This window comes from Pantherophis guttatus, chromosome 10 (assembly GCF_059756535.1).
Source record: "Pantherophis guttatus breed Tessera chromosome 10, ASM5975653v1, whole genome shotgun sequence".
Classification (NCBI taxonomy): Eukaryota; Metazoa; Chordata; class Lepidosauria; order Squamata; family Colubridae; genus Pantherophis; species Pantherophis guttatus.
In genome coordinates this window covers 810,771-829,624 of record NC_142072.1, presented here as the reverse complement: position 1 = coordinate 829,624, position 18,854 = coordinate 810,771, and the positions used below count along the sequence as shown (strand labels likewise).

General features: G+C 53.0%; 3 protein-coding genes and 1 non-coding gene across 5 annotated transcripts in view; 2 read left to right on the top strand and 2 right to left on the bottom strand.

Moving 5' to 3' along the window:
* Positions 1 to 15,959, bottom strand: part of LOC117677798 (leucine-rich repeat and fibronectin type III domain-containing protein 1-like protein) — a 37,733-nt gene extending 21,774 nt beyond the window's left edge. The window contains exons 1-4 of one of the 2 annotated variants that reach the window (XM_087876246.1): positions 14,451 to 15,959; positions 14,069 to 14,196; positions 12,958 to 13,257; positions 11,875 to 12,119 (exon numbers count right to left, since the gene is read on the bottom strand). The gene's annotated coding sequence lies outside the window, so the exon portion shown is untranslated. Of the gene's footprint in view, positions 1 to 11,874; positions 12,120 to 12,957; positions 13,258 to 13,662; positions 13,723 to 14,068; positions 14,197 to 14,450 lie in introns of those variants that run through there. The other variant, XM_087876247.1, reaches the window with a different exon arrangement.
* Positions 8,467 to 12,327, top strand: LOC117677613 (interferon lambda-2-like). Its single transcript, XM_060694016.2, has 6 exons — positions 8,467 to 8,503; positions 8,579 to 8,721; positions 9,450 to 9,542; positions 10,031 to 10,174; positions 10,278 to 10,367; positions 11,006 to 12,327. Exons 1-6 carry the CDS (start codon positions 8,467 to 8,469, stop codon positions 11,153 to 11,155), a joined length of 657 nt encoding a protein of 218 aa, XP_060549999.2. The 3' UTR covers positions 11,156 to 12,327.
* On the bottom strand, positions 15,819 to 15,959 carry LOC117677885 (U4 spliceosomal RNA). The gene has a single exon (XR_004594859.1). It is a non-coding gene; the product is annotated as a U4 spliceosomal RNA (small nuclear RNA).
* A 337-nt stretch (positions 15,960 to 16,296) lies between these two features.
* Positions 16,297 to 18,433, top strand: SYCN (syncollin). The gene has a single exon (XM_034438431.3). It carries the CDS (start codon positions 17,466 to 17,468, stop codon positions 17,871 to 17,873), a length of 408 nt encoding a protein of 135 aa, XP_034294322.1. The 5' UTR covers positions 16,297 to 17,465; the 3' UTR covers positions 17,874 to 18,433.
* Positions 18,434 to 18,854: the final 421 nt, after the last annotated feature.

The following is an 18,854-nucleotide window of genomic DNA, read 5'->3' as shown; positions in this document are numbered from 1 at the left end:
TTCTGATTTTTTTGAAGAAATGCCCCATAGCAAACGAGTTCACTTAATGACCATGGATTCATTTTACAACTGCACCATTTGCTTAACGGCCACCACAAAAAAAAAAGGTTGTAAAATCAGGCTCTATTACAGTCGCAAGTTAAGGACCTGGACTTCTGATGGGGGGGCACCCGCTCGGGACTCTGGCCTGGGGGGTCCCGGATGCCGCCAGTCCCATGATGGAAAGGCAGCACCGGCCTTGTGAATAGCATCCTCACTGAGGATGGGGAGGGGGCACGCCCCCCCCCCAGTCTCTGCCCACTTCAACATTGGGGCCACTGTGTCCTGCAGGTAGACAGAAATCCCTTTGCGACAATCATAAACCATTTGCAACTAATCCCTGGACAATCTGGAATTCCGGTCGGGGTCTTATGGTCTCACATGCAGCATTTATTTATTTATTACATTTGCCTCCTGTTTCAATCAGGCTCTCAGCACTTCACTCAATGGGGGGGGAGAGAGAACAGCTTAAACCTCCACGGTAGAAATAAAATCCACATAAAATGAAAACCATCACCATAAAACAAGTCACAGAAAAAAAAACTTCTAAAAAAAGAAGAAGAAAGAGAGCCCTGATCCGATCCAAGCGTCCTCCGGAAGTGCCACTGCAGGGAGGAGCCGGCTGGTTTTCCACTGAACTGGCTCTGCTGCCAAGAAGTGGCACCTCTTGGTATCCTTTCCTTTAACCCTCCCAAGCAGTTTCGATGACCTCACCGGAGGCCGAGCTGGGTGACGGAATCCCTTGGCCCACACTGGAGGGACAGCTGCCAAACTGCCGCTGTGCTGCACCCGGAAGAGCCACGGGGAGAGGCGGCTCGCCCCACGTCTCTGGCCCTCTTTGAACTGCACCGGGCAAACAGTCTTTCAGGAATTGGCTAGGCAGGGGGTTGGACTAGAGGACCTCCAAAGTCCCTTCCAACCCTATGCTTCTATGTTCCAACCCAGTTCAGGGGCCCTTTCAACAACTGCACCAGAAATCAAGTTCCTAGTCCTTATGGCTTGTTGGCAAGCAGTAAATAATCTCTCGGCAAGGCCTAGTCCTGCCTGAATAGTCAAGAAGCCAGCAATGGTTGGGGGGGGGGAGGGGGTTGGGCGACCCTGGAAGCCTCTGAAGACCTGCCCGGACTTGCAAACTCAGCACAGGACAGGTGAGCCGTCCCAGAGAGGGCGGAGCGCTTGGCACGGTCCGTTTGGCTTTCCTCCGATGCCAAATTTAGTTCTTTTATGTCGCTCGCTCCGCGCAGACCCCACCCAGGGCAGAGAGAGACACGCACGCTTGCACACACGTGTGCATGGCGGCCTCCCTCTCCGCCTTTCCCCAGCGAAGCCCACTCTCGCCAGCGATCCTCGGGGCTCCAATCTCCAGGAGCAAACGGCATTTTCTAGGAAGATGAGAAAAGCCTCGGACAATGTGGGGGAGGAAACGGCAAGGGGGGGGATCATCGGGCAGCTTTGCTGCTCCTCCTGAGCTATCAATTATCCAGGAACATCTGAGATGCCAGGAGCCCTGCAGCTTCCTTGGGTGAGACTCAGACCCCCCCTTCAATCCCCCAATTCAGGGCTCACACAGCCAAGAGAGCCTCTCCCTTGCATAAAGGATCCCCCCCCTCTCCTGCAAAGCTCCATCTGGCCCATCCACCAAGCCTCCCTGGGCAGGATTAATCTATGCCACCAGGTCACGAATGTCTCATTAGTCACCCATTAGAGGCTCGTGGCTGCCACGGAGGGTCTGGGGATGCTGATTAAGTGGCTGCTGGCATTGGATGGCGCCCCTCAGCAATACCAACAGGGGGGCTGGAATGGGGAGGGGGAAGAGCAGAGGGCAGGAAGGCTAAAGGAGTCGCAGGACATCCCACGCCCTGCCTTGCCAGCTGAACTTGGCTTCTTCACAACCAAGATTGGCCTGGGTCGCCACCCTCCTTGCCAGGCTTCTCTGGGGTCTCCCCTCTCTTGGAACTGCAATTGGGGGGCCCTTTCTCTGGGGCCCTGAAAGGCCGTCTTTTCCAGCTGCCTGGGAGCACCAGAACATCTGCCAAGACAAAAGTGGCCCATCTCCGCCTCTCCGCCTTCTTCCCACCGCCGTCCCCTCCCTTCCCTGGCTGGCTCTGTTTGCCATGTCCGCCCGTTGCGGCTGGCATAAATCAGAGACCTTGAAGGGGGAAAGTGTGCAGCTCCCATTTGACTCGTCAGGAAATTCAAAGAGCGTTAAAAGCTTTGCACTTAGCAGAGGCCGGTGGGAGAGGCTGGAAGGGCACGGGGGGGGGGGGGGTCAGCAGCAGTCACCACCCTTGAGAGACTCAAGCCTTGGTGACATGGCACCATGCAGCACGTGGGCCCTGTGGCCCTTTTTCTGCCAGAGAGAGGCCAGTGGTTTTCAGCACCGGTGGCAGGAGAGCGAAAGCCTTCGTGGCCCAGAGGACTACCTAATGGAGGAGAATATGTGCAGCTCAGGATTGACACGAGGGGTCCTGGGTGCTCTCTGAGCTTGCTTGTTTTTTGCAGACGTTTCATTACCAAACTAGGTAACCCCATCAGAGCACTCAGGATGTTACCTAGTTTGGGCAACAAGCTAGAATTCCCCAGCATGCACTGGCTGGGGAATTCTGGGAGTTGAAGTCCACAAGTCGTAAAGTTGCCAAGGTTGGAATTTCCTGCGTTAATGTATATGAATCTCTTTCAAAATAAATTCAGAGTTATTTTTCCCAGGCTTAGTTGCTTTTTTCCCACCTTTTACTTTCTGCGTATTTTGGCTGGGAAGGGGGCGGGCAGGGACCAGTCGTCCAGCTGCTGACTGCCCGCCTCTCCCACTGGCCTGAAGGGAAGTCCAAACAGCCAAGTGGGATGATGCAACCCAACGCAACCTTTACTCATCTCTGTGGATTCTGCCCATGAAAAGCCCAGGCAGCCCCACCTGGGCAACGGCTGGTTGGGACTGGCATGGGGCTTGGCTTAGGAAGAAGGCGGGAGAGAGAGGAGGCCGGAGGGCGTCTCCAGCAGAAAGCAAGCTCTCTGGACACAGCCAGGGAGGGTTTCTTTGCATGACCGGTCAGCCCCGAATGAGTCATGCCACAGTCGACTGAGGTCCGGTGACCAAACGGTGCCGACAGGATTCTGGATCCTCTCCAGACCAAGGAGGTGGCACCAGAGGGGGGCACAGAGTAGCCAGGAGGGAGGGGAAATGGGGGCAGCTCCAGGCGGGAAATCTGAAAGCCAGGAAGGGGATATTCTAGAAACCAGGGGGGAAAATGACACATTTCAACCCCTCGCTTCCCCAAGGGAAAAAAAAAACCCAATCCCTGGACTGGTAAGCCTCAATTTACAGCAGTTCATTTAATGACGGTTCAAAGTTACAACGGCACTGAAACAAGTGACTTCTGACCGTTGTGGTCACGCGATCAACATTTGGACGTTTGGCAACCGAATCCTATTTATGAGAGTTGAAAGGGTCCCAGGGTCACGTGGTCCCCTTTTGCGACCTTCTGACCAGCAAATCCTGACTGGACTGTCTTTCTGTCAGAAAAGGGGCAGGGTCTCCTGCTTGGGCAGGGGGTTGGACTAGATGACCTACAAGGTCCCTTCCAACTCTGTTCATCTGTTAAAGCCAATGGGGAAGCCGGAAGCATTTAAGAACTGTGTGGCTAACTTAACAAGTGCAGGGATTCAGTTAACAGTTATGGCAAGCAAGGTCGTAAAATGGGGCAAAACTCACCTAACAACTATCTCGCTTAGCGACAGAAATGTTGGAGTCAATTGTGGTCGTAAGTCAAGGACTACCTCTATGTCCCAACTGCTCATTTCCCAAACAGAATCAAATGTCCAGCAATGTCCAGATTTGGCGTAACCGAAAACTGCTCGCCAGAGGCTGAGAGGCTCTTGTGGGGAGTAGAAATAAAGCTCGACATTTTCTTCTTTTTCTCCTTCAGCTCCAGTTCAGGTCAACCTGCTTCCTTCCTCCCACTTTCCATGCAAACGGCTTCAGGATCGATACTGTTTAGGGAGGGACATCACTAGCAGATAAACCGCTCTGCTTATCTTGGGGAGGGGGCTGAGTTAATCCGTGGTGGGCATCTCTAAGAGGTTTGCCCTGGAATTAAAGAGGCGGAGGCAACCAAACTGGGAACGCCGATCGATAAACCTGCAAAATGGTTGTTGAAAGGCTTCTGGAGACGGTGTGTGTGTGTGTGTGTGTGTCTAAGTTGGCCTGGTGGGGGGGGGGAGCTGATCCAACAACAGGTCCGGCCACAAATAGCTTCTCCCGAAGAGGCACAAAACACGCTTTTGGGGCAGACAGGAGCCACCCATGACCCATCACTCCGCCCTTCCCGGTCCAGGTGGAGAAAGGAACCAGCCAGCCTGGATGGGCCAAGAGAGAAAGAGGGGTGGAAGGGGGGTGGATCTCTGACCCCCTGGACAGGAACCCCTTTGGAGCCCTCCTTCCTGGACCCGAGGGAGGAAACAGCAACAGGAAGTGAATCCTGGGGAGATGATCAACATTTTGCTGGCTGGGGAATTCTGAGAGTTGGTCCACAAGTCTTAACGTTCCCAAGGTTGAACACCTCTGTGGTATTACATCACTAATGACTCTTTGGGGAGATTTTGGCCCCATCCTCAAGCATTTGGCCCTCAACCCACCTCCCCAGATTGCAGGGGTGGGGTGGCACTCTGGAAGCTGACCTCCCCAGCAGAGGATGGGCACCACTTGTCACCTCCATCCAGAGACCACACGCGCCAGGGTCCTTCTTGCCCATCACAACTCTCAAGGGGCAAACTGCTACAGCAAATACTCCCCCTCCCCATTATAGCCATATCTTTTTTTCCTGAAAACAATCCCTGACTAGATGACCTCCAAGGTCCCTTCCAGCTCTATTCTGATTGATTCTTGCTTCCCTCTCCGCCAGGGCTGGAAGCTGAACCCGAAGCCTGGCCTGGAGGGCGGGCAGGCAAGGCGCCTCCGTGCTGGGTGTCCTCCTCCACTGCTGGCCAAGGTCCACTTCTCCCACTCCTCGGCCGGCCTGGGGCTTCCTCAGCCTTGCTCGAATCGGCCTTGGAGTTTCAAATCCTTGCACAGAGACTCAGCTGGAGAGCCGCGGAAAGCCCAGGACTGCCCTGCACACCTGGCACCCCTCCCGTGGCTCCTCCTCCTGCAAAACGAAAGGGCTTCCTCCAGCAATGACCTCACCTGGGGATCCCGGTCTGGATGGCTCACTTTCATTTTCTCTTGCTTGCTTTCCAAACGTCACCTGTAGGACCAGCTTGTTTTCAGGATCCAACCGAAAACTGAAAAACCGTGAGCGATATAAAAAGAGGAAGCATGGAAGGCCCAGGACATTGTCAGGTTTTCTTAGCTGGGATTTCAGCCAGCAGGCACAGCCGACCAGAGAAGCATGGACTCCAAGATGGAAATCTTCTCCCTTCGCCACCGGAGCTGCAGCCCATCCTCCGGGGCAGGTGAGTCAGTTCCTGGAAGTCTCCTTTGCAGCCGGGATGGTGGGTGCTCATTCTTGGAGGTCTGGGAAAGACTGAGGTGGAAGACGTGGAGGTCAGAGACGTGGAGGGTTGTGCAGGGCTTCCAGGGGCTCATCTGCAAGGTTCCTTCCTTGGCTTGGACATCCGTGCTTGGAGCACGCTCAGCAAGGCAGGAGCCACACCTCACCGGACGTGACCCTCCAGTGGCCAGATAGGGCCGGTCTTGCCGTTGGCCGAAGGGCCCCAGAAGTGGCAGGAAATTATTCTCTCTCCTTCTGCAGCAGAGACCGAGGAACCGCTGGGAAATAGAGAGATCTAAAAATTTGGGAGAGGCCCGGTGCTTAGTGAGAAGAGTATATAACTCTTTAAAGTAGGGAATAGCTCTCCGCTCTTCACAAGAACCGCCTTTCGTTTGGATGTAACATCCTTTCCCCAGCCGGCCTCTTCCAGATGTGTCCAACTCCAACTCCCATGAGTCTGCTCCAGGAGACACTGGCGGCTATGGGAGCGGAGTTGGACACCTCAAAAGGGTACCAGAGTGGGCAAAGCCGCCCTGCACGAGTGTTTGGGGGACGTGGGTCCAAAAGTGAAGACGATGGCCGTAATTTTGTAATTGATTCCAGACCCCAATGGAGCAATGGCGCCCAAAATTTCTGTTGCTAAGCGAGATATTGGTTAAGTGAACTTTTGCCCCATTTTATGACCTTTTCGGCCATAGTTGTTAAGTGAATCACTGCAGGTGTCAACTTAGTAAGACGGTCGTTAAGTGAATGTGGCTTCCCCGTTGACTTTGTCAGATGGTCGCAAAAAAGGATCAGGTGATCCTGGGACACGGCGACCGTCATAAATATGAGCCAGTTGCCAAGCAGCCGAATTTTGAGCACAGGACTATGGGAGGGTGCAACGGTCATAATGGCTTTGAACAGTCACCGTTGTAACGGTCTCTGAGCTGTTGTAAGTCAAGGGTTCAGGTCCAGAATTGTGACCACCATCTTGACTTGGCGGTTGAAACCCTTCAGACACTCCAGCAACTGGGTGCATAAGGAGACCATCGCCTCTCGCCTTCACCGGGAATAATGAAAATGAGGTGGACAATCCCCCGGCCTAGAGGGAGATTCAAAGAGCCGAGAGATTTAGGACCCCAAGGACAGATCTCCCACTCCTGCTAGGTCCCAGGGACTGTTCCCTGCTGCCCCCCCTCCCCCGTGGGGGTCTGGCGTCCTAATTGCCCAATTACTCAACTTCCCAATGCAAATGTACTGACAGAGAAGTAATTGAAGCCCTAAGCGGGGACAAATGGCTTGGGCGACCTAGCGAGGACTGGGGAGTCAAGGCAATTACCTTTCAAGAAAGAAATCTGTGTAGCTCGGAGCCCTCGGTGCTTCCTGAACCTGGTGGTTTTCTTGCCAATGTTTCATTACCCAACTAGGTAACATCGCCAGTATGGGTAGTGGGAGGTCTGCCACCTGTTTACATGCAGGAGTTTGCCCTGCCGGTGTTGGTGGAGGTGTGGTTTCTTTCTTGGTAGTGCTTTGATCAAAGTATTGTTTTCAGCTAGATGGGTTTGTCTGGTGTTAATTTCTGCTTATCTGGGTTATTGTTTTCCACTTGATTGTTTCTCTGGTATTAATCCCTGCTTATCTAGGTTTTAATTGCTAGAGAGGACATGCTCTGGTCTTTTTGTTCCCTTCTTAGCTCATTGTCTCTTTTGAATAATGATTATGAACGTCGCTTATTTCTATGTGTCTACTGATGGCAGATTTGTCCGAGTGTCAAGCATTCACAGGAGGAGTGGGGTGGACAAGAAGCCAACCTAACCGGAAGCTTCTGAGGTGGTTGCCTCTCCTTGTAGGTTTAGTACTGAAGGTAGACTACTGATGACCATGGAGGCTTCATGTAGGTGACAGCGTTCATTAAGCGTTTAATGCAATCAACCACCAGCCCTGTGGAATTATTATCATCTTTGAACGACATGAGGAATGAACGACTTGTAGCATTTGAAAGTTGGCACAGCCATCCGAAGAATTTGCACCAACGTTGCTCCCTTCCACACACCGGTCTGATATGAGGGAAATTACCAGAAAGTTCCTGCTCCCATTCATTAAAAAAAGGGTTACCAGCATCCACCAGCCCTTCTAAAATAAGAGTGGCCAACACACTTTTATGACCTGTGGACTTCAACTTCCAGCCACTATGGCTGGCTCAGGAATTCTGGGAGTTGAAGTCCACCAGTCCTAAAGGGGCCAAAGTTGCCTACCCCTGTTCTAAAACAAGCCAGGCATAGAGCGGTCCCAGGCACCCAGTTCCTTTCAACCCGTTGCTTCACCTGCACAACTTGGTACCCTTCCAGATGTGATGATCATCCAGCCCGGGAGACGATAGAATACCCTTCAGGGGGCTGAAAGGTGTGGACCCATCTGGGGGCCTCCCAATCCAGCAGCCACTGGCCAGGGATAATGGCCCTGTGGTCTAGTACATTAGGGCCATATCCTGCTGAAAAAGACAAGATTTCCCAAGATGAGGGCATCATCCTTTGGGAGGTACTATCTGACTTATAACTCACGCACCCCTGCACAATCCCCGCAAACCTTGCGTAACTCCCTTGTACCTGACCTCACAGCCCTGACTTGCATGCCGGCACGTCTTCCTTGACCCACAGCTCATATACCCTCCCTGGCCTGTGCCGGGCCTCTCATGCACCCCCAAGCCCCTCCCTGGCCCCCAATGCACCTCTCGCACACCTGGTAACAGCCACTTACCTGTTTGCTGGCCTTGGACGTAGGAATCTGGCAGGAAGCATTGAAAATGATGGTCACGGCCGACCACGGTGCTTCATCAGCACCGAATTGGCCACAATCTTGCAAAATTTCAATACCACCGGAGTTGCGGGTCCCAGAGTTTGGATGCATTCTGTAAGTTAGCCCTTTGAGGTGATCCTGGTTCAAAAATTGATGCCCTGCGATGTTCTGTTTTGCCCGGTTGAAGGTTACAGACACAGGTGTTTTTCGGAGCATAGAGATGTCTTGGTAGGGAGAGGCGACCTCCCCGTCCCTAACTGCCTCCTTTGCTTCAGGTCCCAGGAAGTGGCTGCTGGGGCCTCTTGCCCTTGTGATCCTGCTAGAAGTCGCCCGGGTGCAGAGCCTGCCCATCGGATCCTGCTATTTCCCCCAAATACCTGAACATTTGAACGCCTTTAGGCAACTCAGGAACCAATATGTAAGTCCTCACCTGGAGCTGCAGTCCAGGGCCGTCTTCGGGCTGGGGAGCATGGGGGCTTTCATCAAGGGGGCGAGGTCTGGGTTGAGACAGCCCTCTGGAAGCTCTTGGGAGGGGCCCTTTTGCAGGCTGAGTGGTGGGTGGAAGACCCTGGACAGAGCCCCCTTGGAGCCCAGGAGGGAATGGATCTTGAGAGACAGACAGCTGGGGAGACCCTCCGGGCCCTGGCAGTTGACTGTCTCTGAAGGTGGTTCGTTTTTATTTATTTGTAAAATTTATTGGCTGCCCATCTTACCACAGGGTAACTCTGGGCAGCCTATAAAATATAACTGGGCACAAAGATATGATTTGATATATGATATGATTAGATTAGATTAGGATTTGATAGACAGAGAAATAGATATAATCTCATAAACACCGTGATACGATTACAGATGGGGAGGGCGGGCGGGGGGCAGGGGGGATCTGTTGTTAATCAATCCACCAACTTCACCGAGATGTTCCCCTGGTTAGAAAGGTCTTGCAAAGGCAGCCATTGTGACTGGACCATCTCGCAGCCATAGAAGCCAGGCTGAGCTGCCCAGATGGGGCCAGGAGAGACGGCCTGCCAAACACACGCCCCACCACCACCCAGAACCCCCAGGCTGGGAGCTTCCAGGGCAGCCCTGGAGCCTTTTCTCTCTTCCTGATACTTCAACGCTGCCTCTCTCTTCCCTTCCCAATTCCAGGAGGACGAGAGGTTCAAAGGAGGCGAACCCTGGAAAAACTGCACGCGCCACCATCTCCGCTTCCCCCGAGGGAAGATGCACCACTTGAGAAATGTAAGTGACTCCTGCCAGCCCAGACCCCAGCCAAGGGGGAGGACAGAGGGTGGCACCTCAGGCACAGGGGCCAACAAAGGATGGCATCGGTGCAGCCCGACCCCCCAGCCCAGGATTTCAGGGAGGAGGAGGAGGACATTTTCTGTGGATCTCTTCGGTCCATATCCCAAGGCTTTTGATCTCCCAGTGACTTTGAATGGCAGAGTTTGGGCATGTTAGAGCCCCCTGATCTTCCCAGGTGACTAACCTTAAAGGGGCAGCCTTAGCTGGGATGCCTTTGGAGGAGAGTCTGGCCAGCCCCACTTCAGACCAGCTCTGGCCACGAGACAGTGTCCAGCCACTCCTCCCTGGCATCAACCCTTGGTGGGTGTTAGAAGCAAATCTCAAGAAGGGGAGATCCTGCCCAGGTCAAATCCTGCTTTCTGCCCCCCCCCCCCAAATTCCATTTGGAATATTCCAAAATAATAAAGTGTCGTCTTTTTTGGTAGAAATGGGACAAGATGGAGGCTGTGGAGGCGGAACTGGCCCTGGTGGTGCCCGTTTTGCAGAACCTCAGTGAGCCTGCCTTCTCCAAGCACGCATCCAAGATTTTGGAGTTCCTCCATCCATTCCAGGAGGCTCTGGCTGCCTGTGTAAGTACCGCCTTGCAGAGAGAGGCCTCTTCCTTCCCCTCCCACATCTGGGGACCAGGGAGGGAGGCAACACTGGCTCAGCCCCCTCCTCTTTTTTTTTCAGATCAGGGACAAAACCCCCCACAGACAGAAGTCCAGCCTCCTCCAGCAGTTCAAAGAAGAAATCCAGAAATTCAACGCCAGCAGCGTTCAGGTGAGCAACGAGATATTGTATTTCTATGGTTTATTGTTTCTGCTGTTTTAGTCCAGGCTAGCTGCCTATGTGGGTTTAATTGCTTTTATTGTTTTCTGGATTGTGTAAGTCTCCTAGAATCTAATATAATGTTTTCCAAACTTGGTAACTTTTAAGACTTGTGGACTTCAACGCCTAGAATTCCCAGCCAGGATGTGGGGACCAAGTCCCACAATTCATGCTGGCTGGGGAATTCTGGGATTTTAATTCCACACCTTTTAAAGTGGCCAAGTTTAAAAACTGGCGGTCTCATGGAGGCTTCTCTAAACTCGGCAGCTTTAAGACTTGTGGACTTCAACTCCCAGAATTCCCCAGCCAGCTTGAATTGTGGGAGTTGAAGTCCACACATCCTGGTTGGGGAATTCTGGGTGTCAAAGTCCACAAGTCTTAAAAGTTACCAAATTTGGAGAGCCCTGGTCTAATGGAATGGGTCCCTCTAACAAATGTGTTCAATCACCTTGAATTTTGAGGTGGGTTGAGCCCCTTTATGGTTTGGCTACCTGTAGAGCCTCCATAGGTGAAGCCCGAGAGAGCCACAGGGATGAAACGGCATGTGGGGGCAGAGGGTTCATTATCTCTGCTTGCTTCCTTCCTTCCAGCAATCGCCAAAGTGCCTGGAGGCAGCGGTCGGCCTGAACATTGTGCACCTCCTGGAAGTGGACATCCACCAGCTCCAGCACCTATTCCACCACCGCCACGACCCCCGAACCACCACCCGCTTAGGTGAAATCCTGCAGGGGCCATTGTGACCGGCCAAGGCTGCCCAGGTCAGAAACGCAGCCGGAAAGCACACCAACTCCTCCATAAATGACAGTTCTCTACTACCAAATTGCCTTCAGAAGAACCGGGATCAGGGGAGCTGCAGATTGTTCTGTATTCCGCGCGCTTCCCTCCACACGGTGACCTGCAGGCGCCCTGCGGACGATGGGATCTGTCGTTCCATGTGTCTGAAGGGCACCACAGTGGAGGAAGTCTTAACCTCACCATGATCCGGAGCAGAGCTCTGGATTCCCAAGCAGGCTTTTCACGGGTTGCTTGTCTTATTTAGGTCCTTCTCCTTGCCCCAAAGAGCCACCTCGGCTAAAGGATGCCTTTCCCCACGCATGCTAGATTCACTGCTCCGGCAGGAGGTTCCTGGTGAACCTTTTCTGCATCCTGTTGTGCCATGTTGGCCCTTCTCCCCTGGCAGGAGAGGCCGTCGCTCAAGGGCTTGGTGAAAAACGTCGTGTTTGCAAAACTGTGATAGCCTAGTGTTGTAAAAGGGCTGCTATATTTATGTAATTTATTTTAATCTTCCTGGATCTGAAATTAACATCTTTGGGGGGAGGGAAGCGGGGGGAGGGGAGTCCCATTATTTAAAGTGAGTTGTATTCATAAAATAAGAATGTTATTTATTCATGCCTCCCCTTCTGCCCAGAATGGTTATAATTTCAAAATAATTTCAAAAAGGAACTGTAAGTGAGCTCACCTCCCAAGCAAGGCTGACCTCTGTTGGAAGCGGCAGCCGTGTGGAGGGAATCATTCTGGAGAAATCAGCAGCTGGGCTGGATCCGGACTCCGCATCCAAGTAATCCGAAGGGGCTGCTCTGAGGTTCAGGCGGAGGGGCAGCTTTGGCTGAGAAGCCCACTTGAAAGGGAATTGCTCTCAAGAAGCAGAAGGCGAGGAAACAGCCAGCCGGGAGCATTTGGTACGAAGGGAGACGACTTTCCACTCTGGCACCAAAAGGATTTAAAATATTGTTAATACTGTACCTGTAATTTGGTTTCACAAGCCATCCCTGTGTATGAGGTGATAAGAATTTGGCTGACAGACCAAAGAATATGACTGTATCTTGCCGTTGAAATTATAATTTATCTGTTATTTGCTATTTTTATAAACAGTCCAATGCTATTTATTAAATTTTATACCATGCCAACAGAATTAGAACCTACCTTGTTTTTTTTATAATGTACTAAAATCAGGGGGGAGGGGGGCAGAGAAAGGGGGGAAAGGAAAATAGGGAGATGGATGAAAGGAAGGAAGGAAAGGAGGAAGGAAAGACCCTCAGCTCCTGTCTTGGGGACAAGGTTGGGAGCCAGGAGATATCTCAGAAGCCCAACAAGATCAACCAGATCTACCAAGCATGATCTCTTGGCCCCTCCAGACAGGAGAACAAAATCTGGTTTCCTAAACATGCCTCAGCCAGTTGGATTTGGAAACTATACCAAAGCAGAGCGTAAGATTTTGTCCCCACAACCTGCGAAGCCAAAACCAAACCCTCTTTGGGCTGGGTCTGGTGTGCAGACCAGATGTGGAGCTTATAAGGTCAGGCTGGCCCCAGCAAGCCCCCCTCCCCAGTCTTAATTCTTGCCGACAAGGCCAGGCCAGGCCGAGCCCAGGGCCCCCTCCAAGATTGGAGAACCCCTTCCTCTCGGCTACGAAAAACCGGCTCCAAACAGCCTCCCTCCTGCTGCTCCTTGACTGGGTTAGTACTACAGCTCCCATCAGCCCCACTAAGCAATGGGAGGAAACTGGCTGGGGAATGCTGGGAGTCTGGGGCATCTTGCTTACCAGGCCTGGAGCAGCTGCTGCCCCTGGAAAGGAGGCTTTCTTGGAGTGTTTCAGGTTCAACTGGCAAAGCCGCCATCTTGACTTTTTTGACTGCCCTCTAGATCTCTCTCCTTCCTTCCTTCCTTCCTGCACCCTGACTGCTCGCTTTCAATCCACCCACGGCATCCATCGGTGGGTCTCGGCTCTCCATCCCTCTAGGGATCTCCTGGCAAAGGGCCAGCTTTCTGCCAACAGGCCACAAGACTCCGGATGTGGCCTCATCAGCCGGTTTCGTTTCTGCCCAACAGCTGCAAATTCTGCCTGCAAGGGAAGGCTGCCGAGAATTATTTTAACTTCATGCCAGCATTAATCACCCAGGAGCTAATGATGTGTTGATGGGATTAGTAATTTCTCTCCCCACCCCCCACCCATATGTAATTCAATTAAACACCTTCACTTTTTTGTGTTTAAATAAATTAAGTCTTCCCTATTTGCTGTCAAAACACTCAGGGCTGGCTAAAAGGGGGGAAAGCGGAAGGTGGGGGGCTTCTGAGCCCCACTTGGGAGTTGGGGACACGTCTCCTTGCCTAAGGGGAAGCAACAAAGGAAACAGCCTCAGATCCAGCCAGAGAGAAATGCAAAATACAGGCAGTTCTCGACTTACGACCACAATTGAGCCCAAAGCCTATGCTACTAAGTGAGAAATTTGTTAAGTACCTCACTTACTTGTCCTGTTTTATGACTTTTCTAGCCACAGTTGTTAAGTGAATTTGGCTTCCCAGTTGAGTTTGTCAGAAGGCAGCAGAAGCAGATCACGTGACCCTGGGACTGTCATAACTATGAACCAGTGCCCAAAATGAACCGTTGTAAGTCGAGGACTGCCTGTATTCAATAGAACTTCCTCCTGAGAAAGAGAGAGGGTGGTTTTTTCTGCCATCCTATGATCTGATTTAGCACAACCTCCTTTAAAAACCTTCGCTTCCCATGTGGTAGACGGTCTTTTAAAAATAACCCTTCCTGTTTTCACGTCAGACAAAAATCCCCGTTACGGGATTTGCACTGAATTTATTTTTGGCTGGGGATAGCGGGACACATCCTGTGGAAATAAATAATTCAGTATTCCTGGGTCTACCTGCCCTTTGAAGGCCACGGGGACTTGGTAGGAGAGCCGGGCAGCATGGTTTCAAGAGTCCTTGTGTTGCTGCAGTAGCTCTCGGTTCAACGGCTTCCCTTCTTTCTCCTTTTCAGTATCACCACGAGCTGAGAAGTGAAAGCACCAGAGAGACTTCTTAGACTCAGATTAAAGGAAAGGTGGAAAAATAGACTGTCCAACGTTTCTCAACCAGGGGAGCTTGAAGATGAGTGGACTTCAGCTCCCAGAATTCCCCAGCCAGCATGCTCATGAACTTGAAGATGGGTTCGGCTGGGGAATTCTGGGAGTTGAAGTCCACCCATCTTAAAAGTTGCCAAGACTGAGAAACGCTGGGTTATCAGCTCCAGAGGGCATCACCTACTATTTTCCTTTTGCTCTGCACACGCAAAAGCCGACATTTCTCTCTTGCAAGCTGCTCCCAAACCCTTCGGACTTTAAAGCATTTGTACCCAACAGCAGCCAAGCGGTTCACAGACTGCAGATCCAAGCAGCCCTTCTTTCCTTCCTGCTGCTTTGCTCGCTCCGCTGCTCTTCATGGTGGCTCAAGGCTAGAAGAGTAGTCAAGCACCCAGCCAGGATTGAAGCAGAACAAAAGCAGCGGAAAAGGCTGGACACAATGCTGTGTGTGGGGAGACAGTCCTCGGGAGAGGGAAAAACATCCTGCAAATCACCCAGGTTATCCTGAACAAAACATGGGGGGGAGAGATCATTAAAGCTTTCTCCAGCACTCCTGCAGGTTGCTTCCATTCTTTGCAGTCCCACAAAGCTGTCGTGTTTTTCTGTTCGTGGCAATAAAGGTAATTTGTGACTCTACCTTACTGAGCAGGTGCTTTCAACAGAGTAACTGAAGCTTGTCGAGAAACAAACAAAAAATCCATTAACTTCCCCTCTTGCAAAGCAGGCCCAGCATTTATAAACTTCTACATCTGTTTGCAACCCAAAGGGAGGAGGCAGGGATGAAGCCCCTTCTGTAACCACGTGCCCCTGGCCTGTGGCCAGCCACGGGGGCACATTTTCTTCACCCAATGCCCTTCTCCACTGTGCCCACAAATGGGCCACAAATATACTAGATAAATAAAATTAAATTAAAAAAACATGTTTGCTGTTCCTTTCTATTGATAGAAGAAAATATTTGCAGCTCAATGGTGAACTGTGGGCTCCTTGAATTTGAATTGAATTGAATTGAATTGATATCCCGCCCTTCTCCCCGAAGGGACTCCTTGGTGCTGCTCTCTGAGCTTGACTGCTTTCTTGCAGACATTTCATGACCCAACTAGGGAACATCATCAATGCTAGAAAAGAGGGGGGTTTAGGAGGAGGAGGAGGGCTGTAGGGTCCTTGGCGCTCTCCGATCTTGGTGGCTTTCTTGCAGACGTTTCATTTCCAAAGTAGGTAACATTGTCAGTCTAGAAGGGAGGGGGGAATAACCTAACACTGATGATGTTACCTCTGCAAGGAAACAACGAAGCACAGAGAGCACGAAGGATCCCACCTGTGAGGCTGAAATCTGGGTTTACAGGAAGCTGGGCTAAAAGGAGAGTAAGAGCCGGAATGGCAGCCTAGGCTCTCGGCAACCGTCACGCCGTTCACAGCTGTTGCCCTAACGCACAACGACACAGGGACACACGAAGAACAACGGATACAGAGATGCAGAAGAGCCCTCCGTCGTCACCCGCAGACGAGGCCTCGAGCGCCGATCTTCTCTAATCTTTCAAACCGAGGAAATCAGTCTCCGTAGAGACCGTCAAAAATTGCCATTGCCGACTATATTTCAAGTCGTCAAGGCGGGGTATTGGGAAAAGTTTTCAATTAGCAATAATCGCGCCTCGGATAAACCTCATTGGCTACGATACTGCCACTGCGCAAAGCTACCGAGCCATTTTGCCGGCACCGCCGCCCTCCTGCTGGACGCTTTCTCACGTGAGAGTGAGCCTGCCCAGACAACGGCTTGAGGAAGCAAGGGAAGCACCTCAGCGGCGTTTTAGATGCGCGTCTCCTCCTGGGACGATTTGGGGAGAAACTATCCGCTTCTCTCCTGGTATTTTCCCGAACCGGTGGCCGCAAAGGATTCTGGGCCCCGCATGCATATTAAGAAAAGCGCGGGCGGGAGGCTGGGATGAAAAATGACGCAAAAAAGAAGGCGGAGCAAGAGCCGTTGAAAGTTCGCCGAGAAAGCGACCGTAAGCCAATCACCATGAAGAGAGGCGGGGCGAAGCGGCAGCCCGGCCCCGCCTCCTCGTCCCTGACCGTTCCGAGTATTCGGTTAATTTGCTTTTTTTGGGTCGGTGGGTTTCGGCTTTTTCTGCCCTTAGTGGCTTTTCTTCCCCAGCCTCGCGTGGCCCCGCCCTTCCGGACTTTGCCCCAAGAAGAAGGTGGCTCCCACCCGGTGGCCTTCCCTTCTGGCGCGCTGCTTCGGACTACAGCGCCCATCATCCCTGGCCAGAGCCCCATTGGGTGCTGCCCAAAGCCCCCGAGCGGACCCGGCTCCCTTCACCGCTCCGCACGCGTGGAAAGGCAGCCCGGCCCCAAGTCAGAGTGGGAGCCAAGCCCCTGGCGAGAAAGCCCCACCCGAGACGCCTGGGGAGAGGAGGGGGTTGGAGGCGAACGCAGGCAAAGCGCGGCTTCCCCGCTGGAGCTGCTTTCCAAAGGGGCCCCTTCTTGGGTGCCTGTGGAGCAGAGAGACCGGCCACTGGGGCGCCGAGCCTGCAAACTTAGCCAGGCAAGCCCACCCACCCACTTCTCTGCAAGCCACAGCATGCGGAGGGCAGCCTGACTAGTTGCAGAAGAAGCCCCCGAGGATCTGGGTTGCAAATGACAGCTCCCTCCTCCCCCATGAGTCTCAAATGGGATGTGGGGGATGCTGAGGGTGGTGGGACCCCCTGCCTGCCAGGGGAAAGCCGCAGCTGGGCCCTGGGAGAGTCAGCAGCTGAGAGAAGGGGAGGAAGTTCCCAGCTGGGAAGAGAAGGTTGGTCACTGGAAGAGACCCAAGTTCTTCCCTCCTGCCAGCTTGGCAAGGAGAGGGCAGCCAACGGCCCTAATCCGGATCACAAAAGGAGGAAGGGTCCAGCTGCACAGGGACCCTTGGACCCCCCGCCAGGGAGGCCAGCATCGGTAAATCTGTTTGGCCTCTCAGAAGGGCCCATGAGAGGCTGCAAAGCAAGCATGCCAAATTGGCATGAGATACCCCTTGGCACCTGGCATATCTCCCTGAGCCACCGAGGCTGCCTTGGAAGCTGGGCACCCAGCTGGCATCTTCCCTGCTGCGACCTTGGAGCTGGGCCCATGTTCCATGGGCTGACCTTGCGCCCACAATGCCCAGAGGGGTGCAGCTCTATAAAGCCGCCCTCTGGCCCAAGGACTGGACACTCTGGCCAGGATGAAGGCTTTGCTCAGCACCCTCCTTCTTCTCCCACTGCTCTTCACCACCGGCCAGGCCCAGTGCCCAGCCCCCACCGAGCTCAAGAACCCGCACCCCAATGGCACCAAGGTCTGTTCCCAGATGTACACGGATGACAGTCCATACTACGACCTCTGCTGCGGTGGGAGCCTCCTGATGGTCTTGGCGGGTGAAGACCAACCGTACATGCCCACGGCTTTCAACAACAAGGTCTCCTCGCTGGTGGTGGGCCAACGGTGCGAGCTGACCGTCTGGTACAAGAAGGGCAAGGGTGGCAACACGCGGAAATTCAAAGCCGGAGCCTACCCACGCCTGCAGGAGTTCAAGAGAGGCCTCTTTGGCGACTGGGACAACTCAATCTCCGCTTACTACTGCAAGTGCAACTGAGTCGGCCTGGCGTGAGCCAAGAAGGGAGCTGCCACCATCCTGCCCATCCTCTCTCAAGTGACCCCCAGAGCCCCCGCAGCTGAAGGTCCAAAATGTGCGGACGCCATCTCCCCAAATCTTCTCTTCTGCCCGCCTCTCATAGCAACAGCAGCAGCAGCAGCTCAGCTGAAGATCTTGGCAACCCACCGAGAGGCAGAAGAACGGGCAGCCCTGAACCAGCCCGGCCCTCCTGTGAACTGAGCATCCAAATAAGCAGAAAAACGGAACCAGAAAGCAAACTTTTTCTCCTGCGGCCCCCGAAACAGCACACTGAGGAGGGCCTTTGATTGGCCCAGGAGCTTCTCCTTCCTCCCCTTTGAGCGAGGCAGGCTTGTCACCTTGCGGGAAAGATTTGTTCCAGCGGCCGCCTTAAGATCTTCCACGCAGCCCTTTGTTCTCCTCCCTCCCGGCTCCAAAGGCCACGCTCTTCCCCAGACCCTCTTGGAGCAGACGGCCCTTCCGTCCCGGCTCAGCCTTTATGGTGGCGCCTCTGAAACCTCATTAAAAGCAAAGCAACGTGACTCTTAAAAATGTGTTGGCTCTTTTTGCGATTCAAGGTCAGCAGATGTTGGGGGGGGTGTTCAGTCTCATTTTGGGGGGGCCCCATTTTTGCTGGACAGGGCTTTGGGCAGCCATGGGTAAGAATGCAGCTGTGCCCACCAAGAAACGGGGTTCAGTGGCCCTTTTCTCCAAATTTTTGTGGGGGGAGAGAAAAGGCTGTAGAGACCCGAGGGTAGGGAGGGTTCCTCAAGCTTCTTTGCTCTGTAATCTCAGGCAGCTTAACCAAAGTGGGGGGCCACCAAATACATCCATTGCAGCTGCCCCCATGAGCACTAAAACACCCCTGCCCTTGCACAAGAAAAAGCCATAAATTTGGGGGAGGGATTGCAATTCTCAACCCATTTACTAAAGACCAGGTGTATCGGACACAGTGGCTGGTTA

What these genes read in the sequence shown, in the direction of transcription:
- LOC117677613 (XM_060694016.2), top strand. Translation starts at nt 8,467, where the DNA reads ATGTTCTGTTTTGCCCGGTTGAAGGTTACAGACACAG. An exon ending in GGCAACTCAGGAACCAATAT is followed by an intron (nt 8,722 to 9,449) that starts GTAAGTCCTCAC and finishes TCCCAATTCCAG; the next exon opens with GAGGACGAGAGGTTCAAAGG. An exon ending in AGGAGGCTCTGGCTGCCTGT is followed by an intron (nt 10,175 to 10,277) that starts GTAAGTACCGCC and finishes TTTTTTTTTCAG; the next exon opens with ATCAGGGACAAAACCCCCCA.
- SYCN (XM_034438431.3), top strand. Translation starts at nt 17,466, where the DNA reads ATGAAGGCTTTGCTCAGCACCCTCCTTCTTCTCCCACTGCTCTTCACC.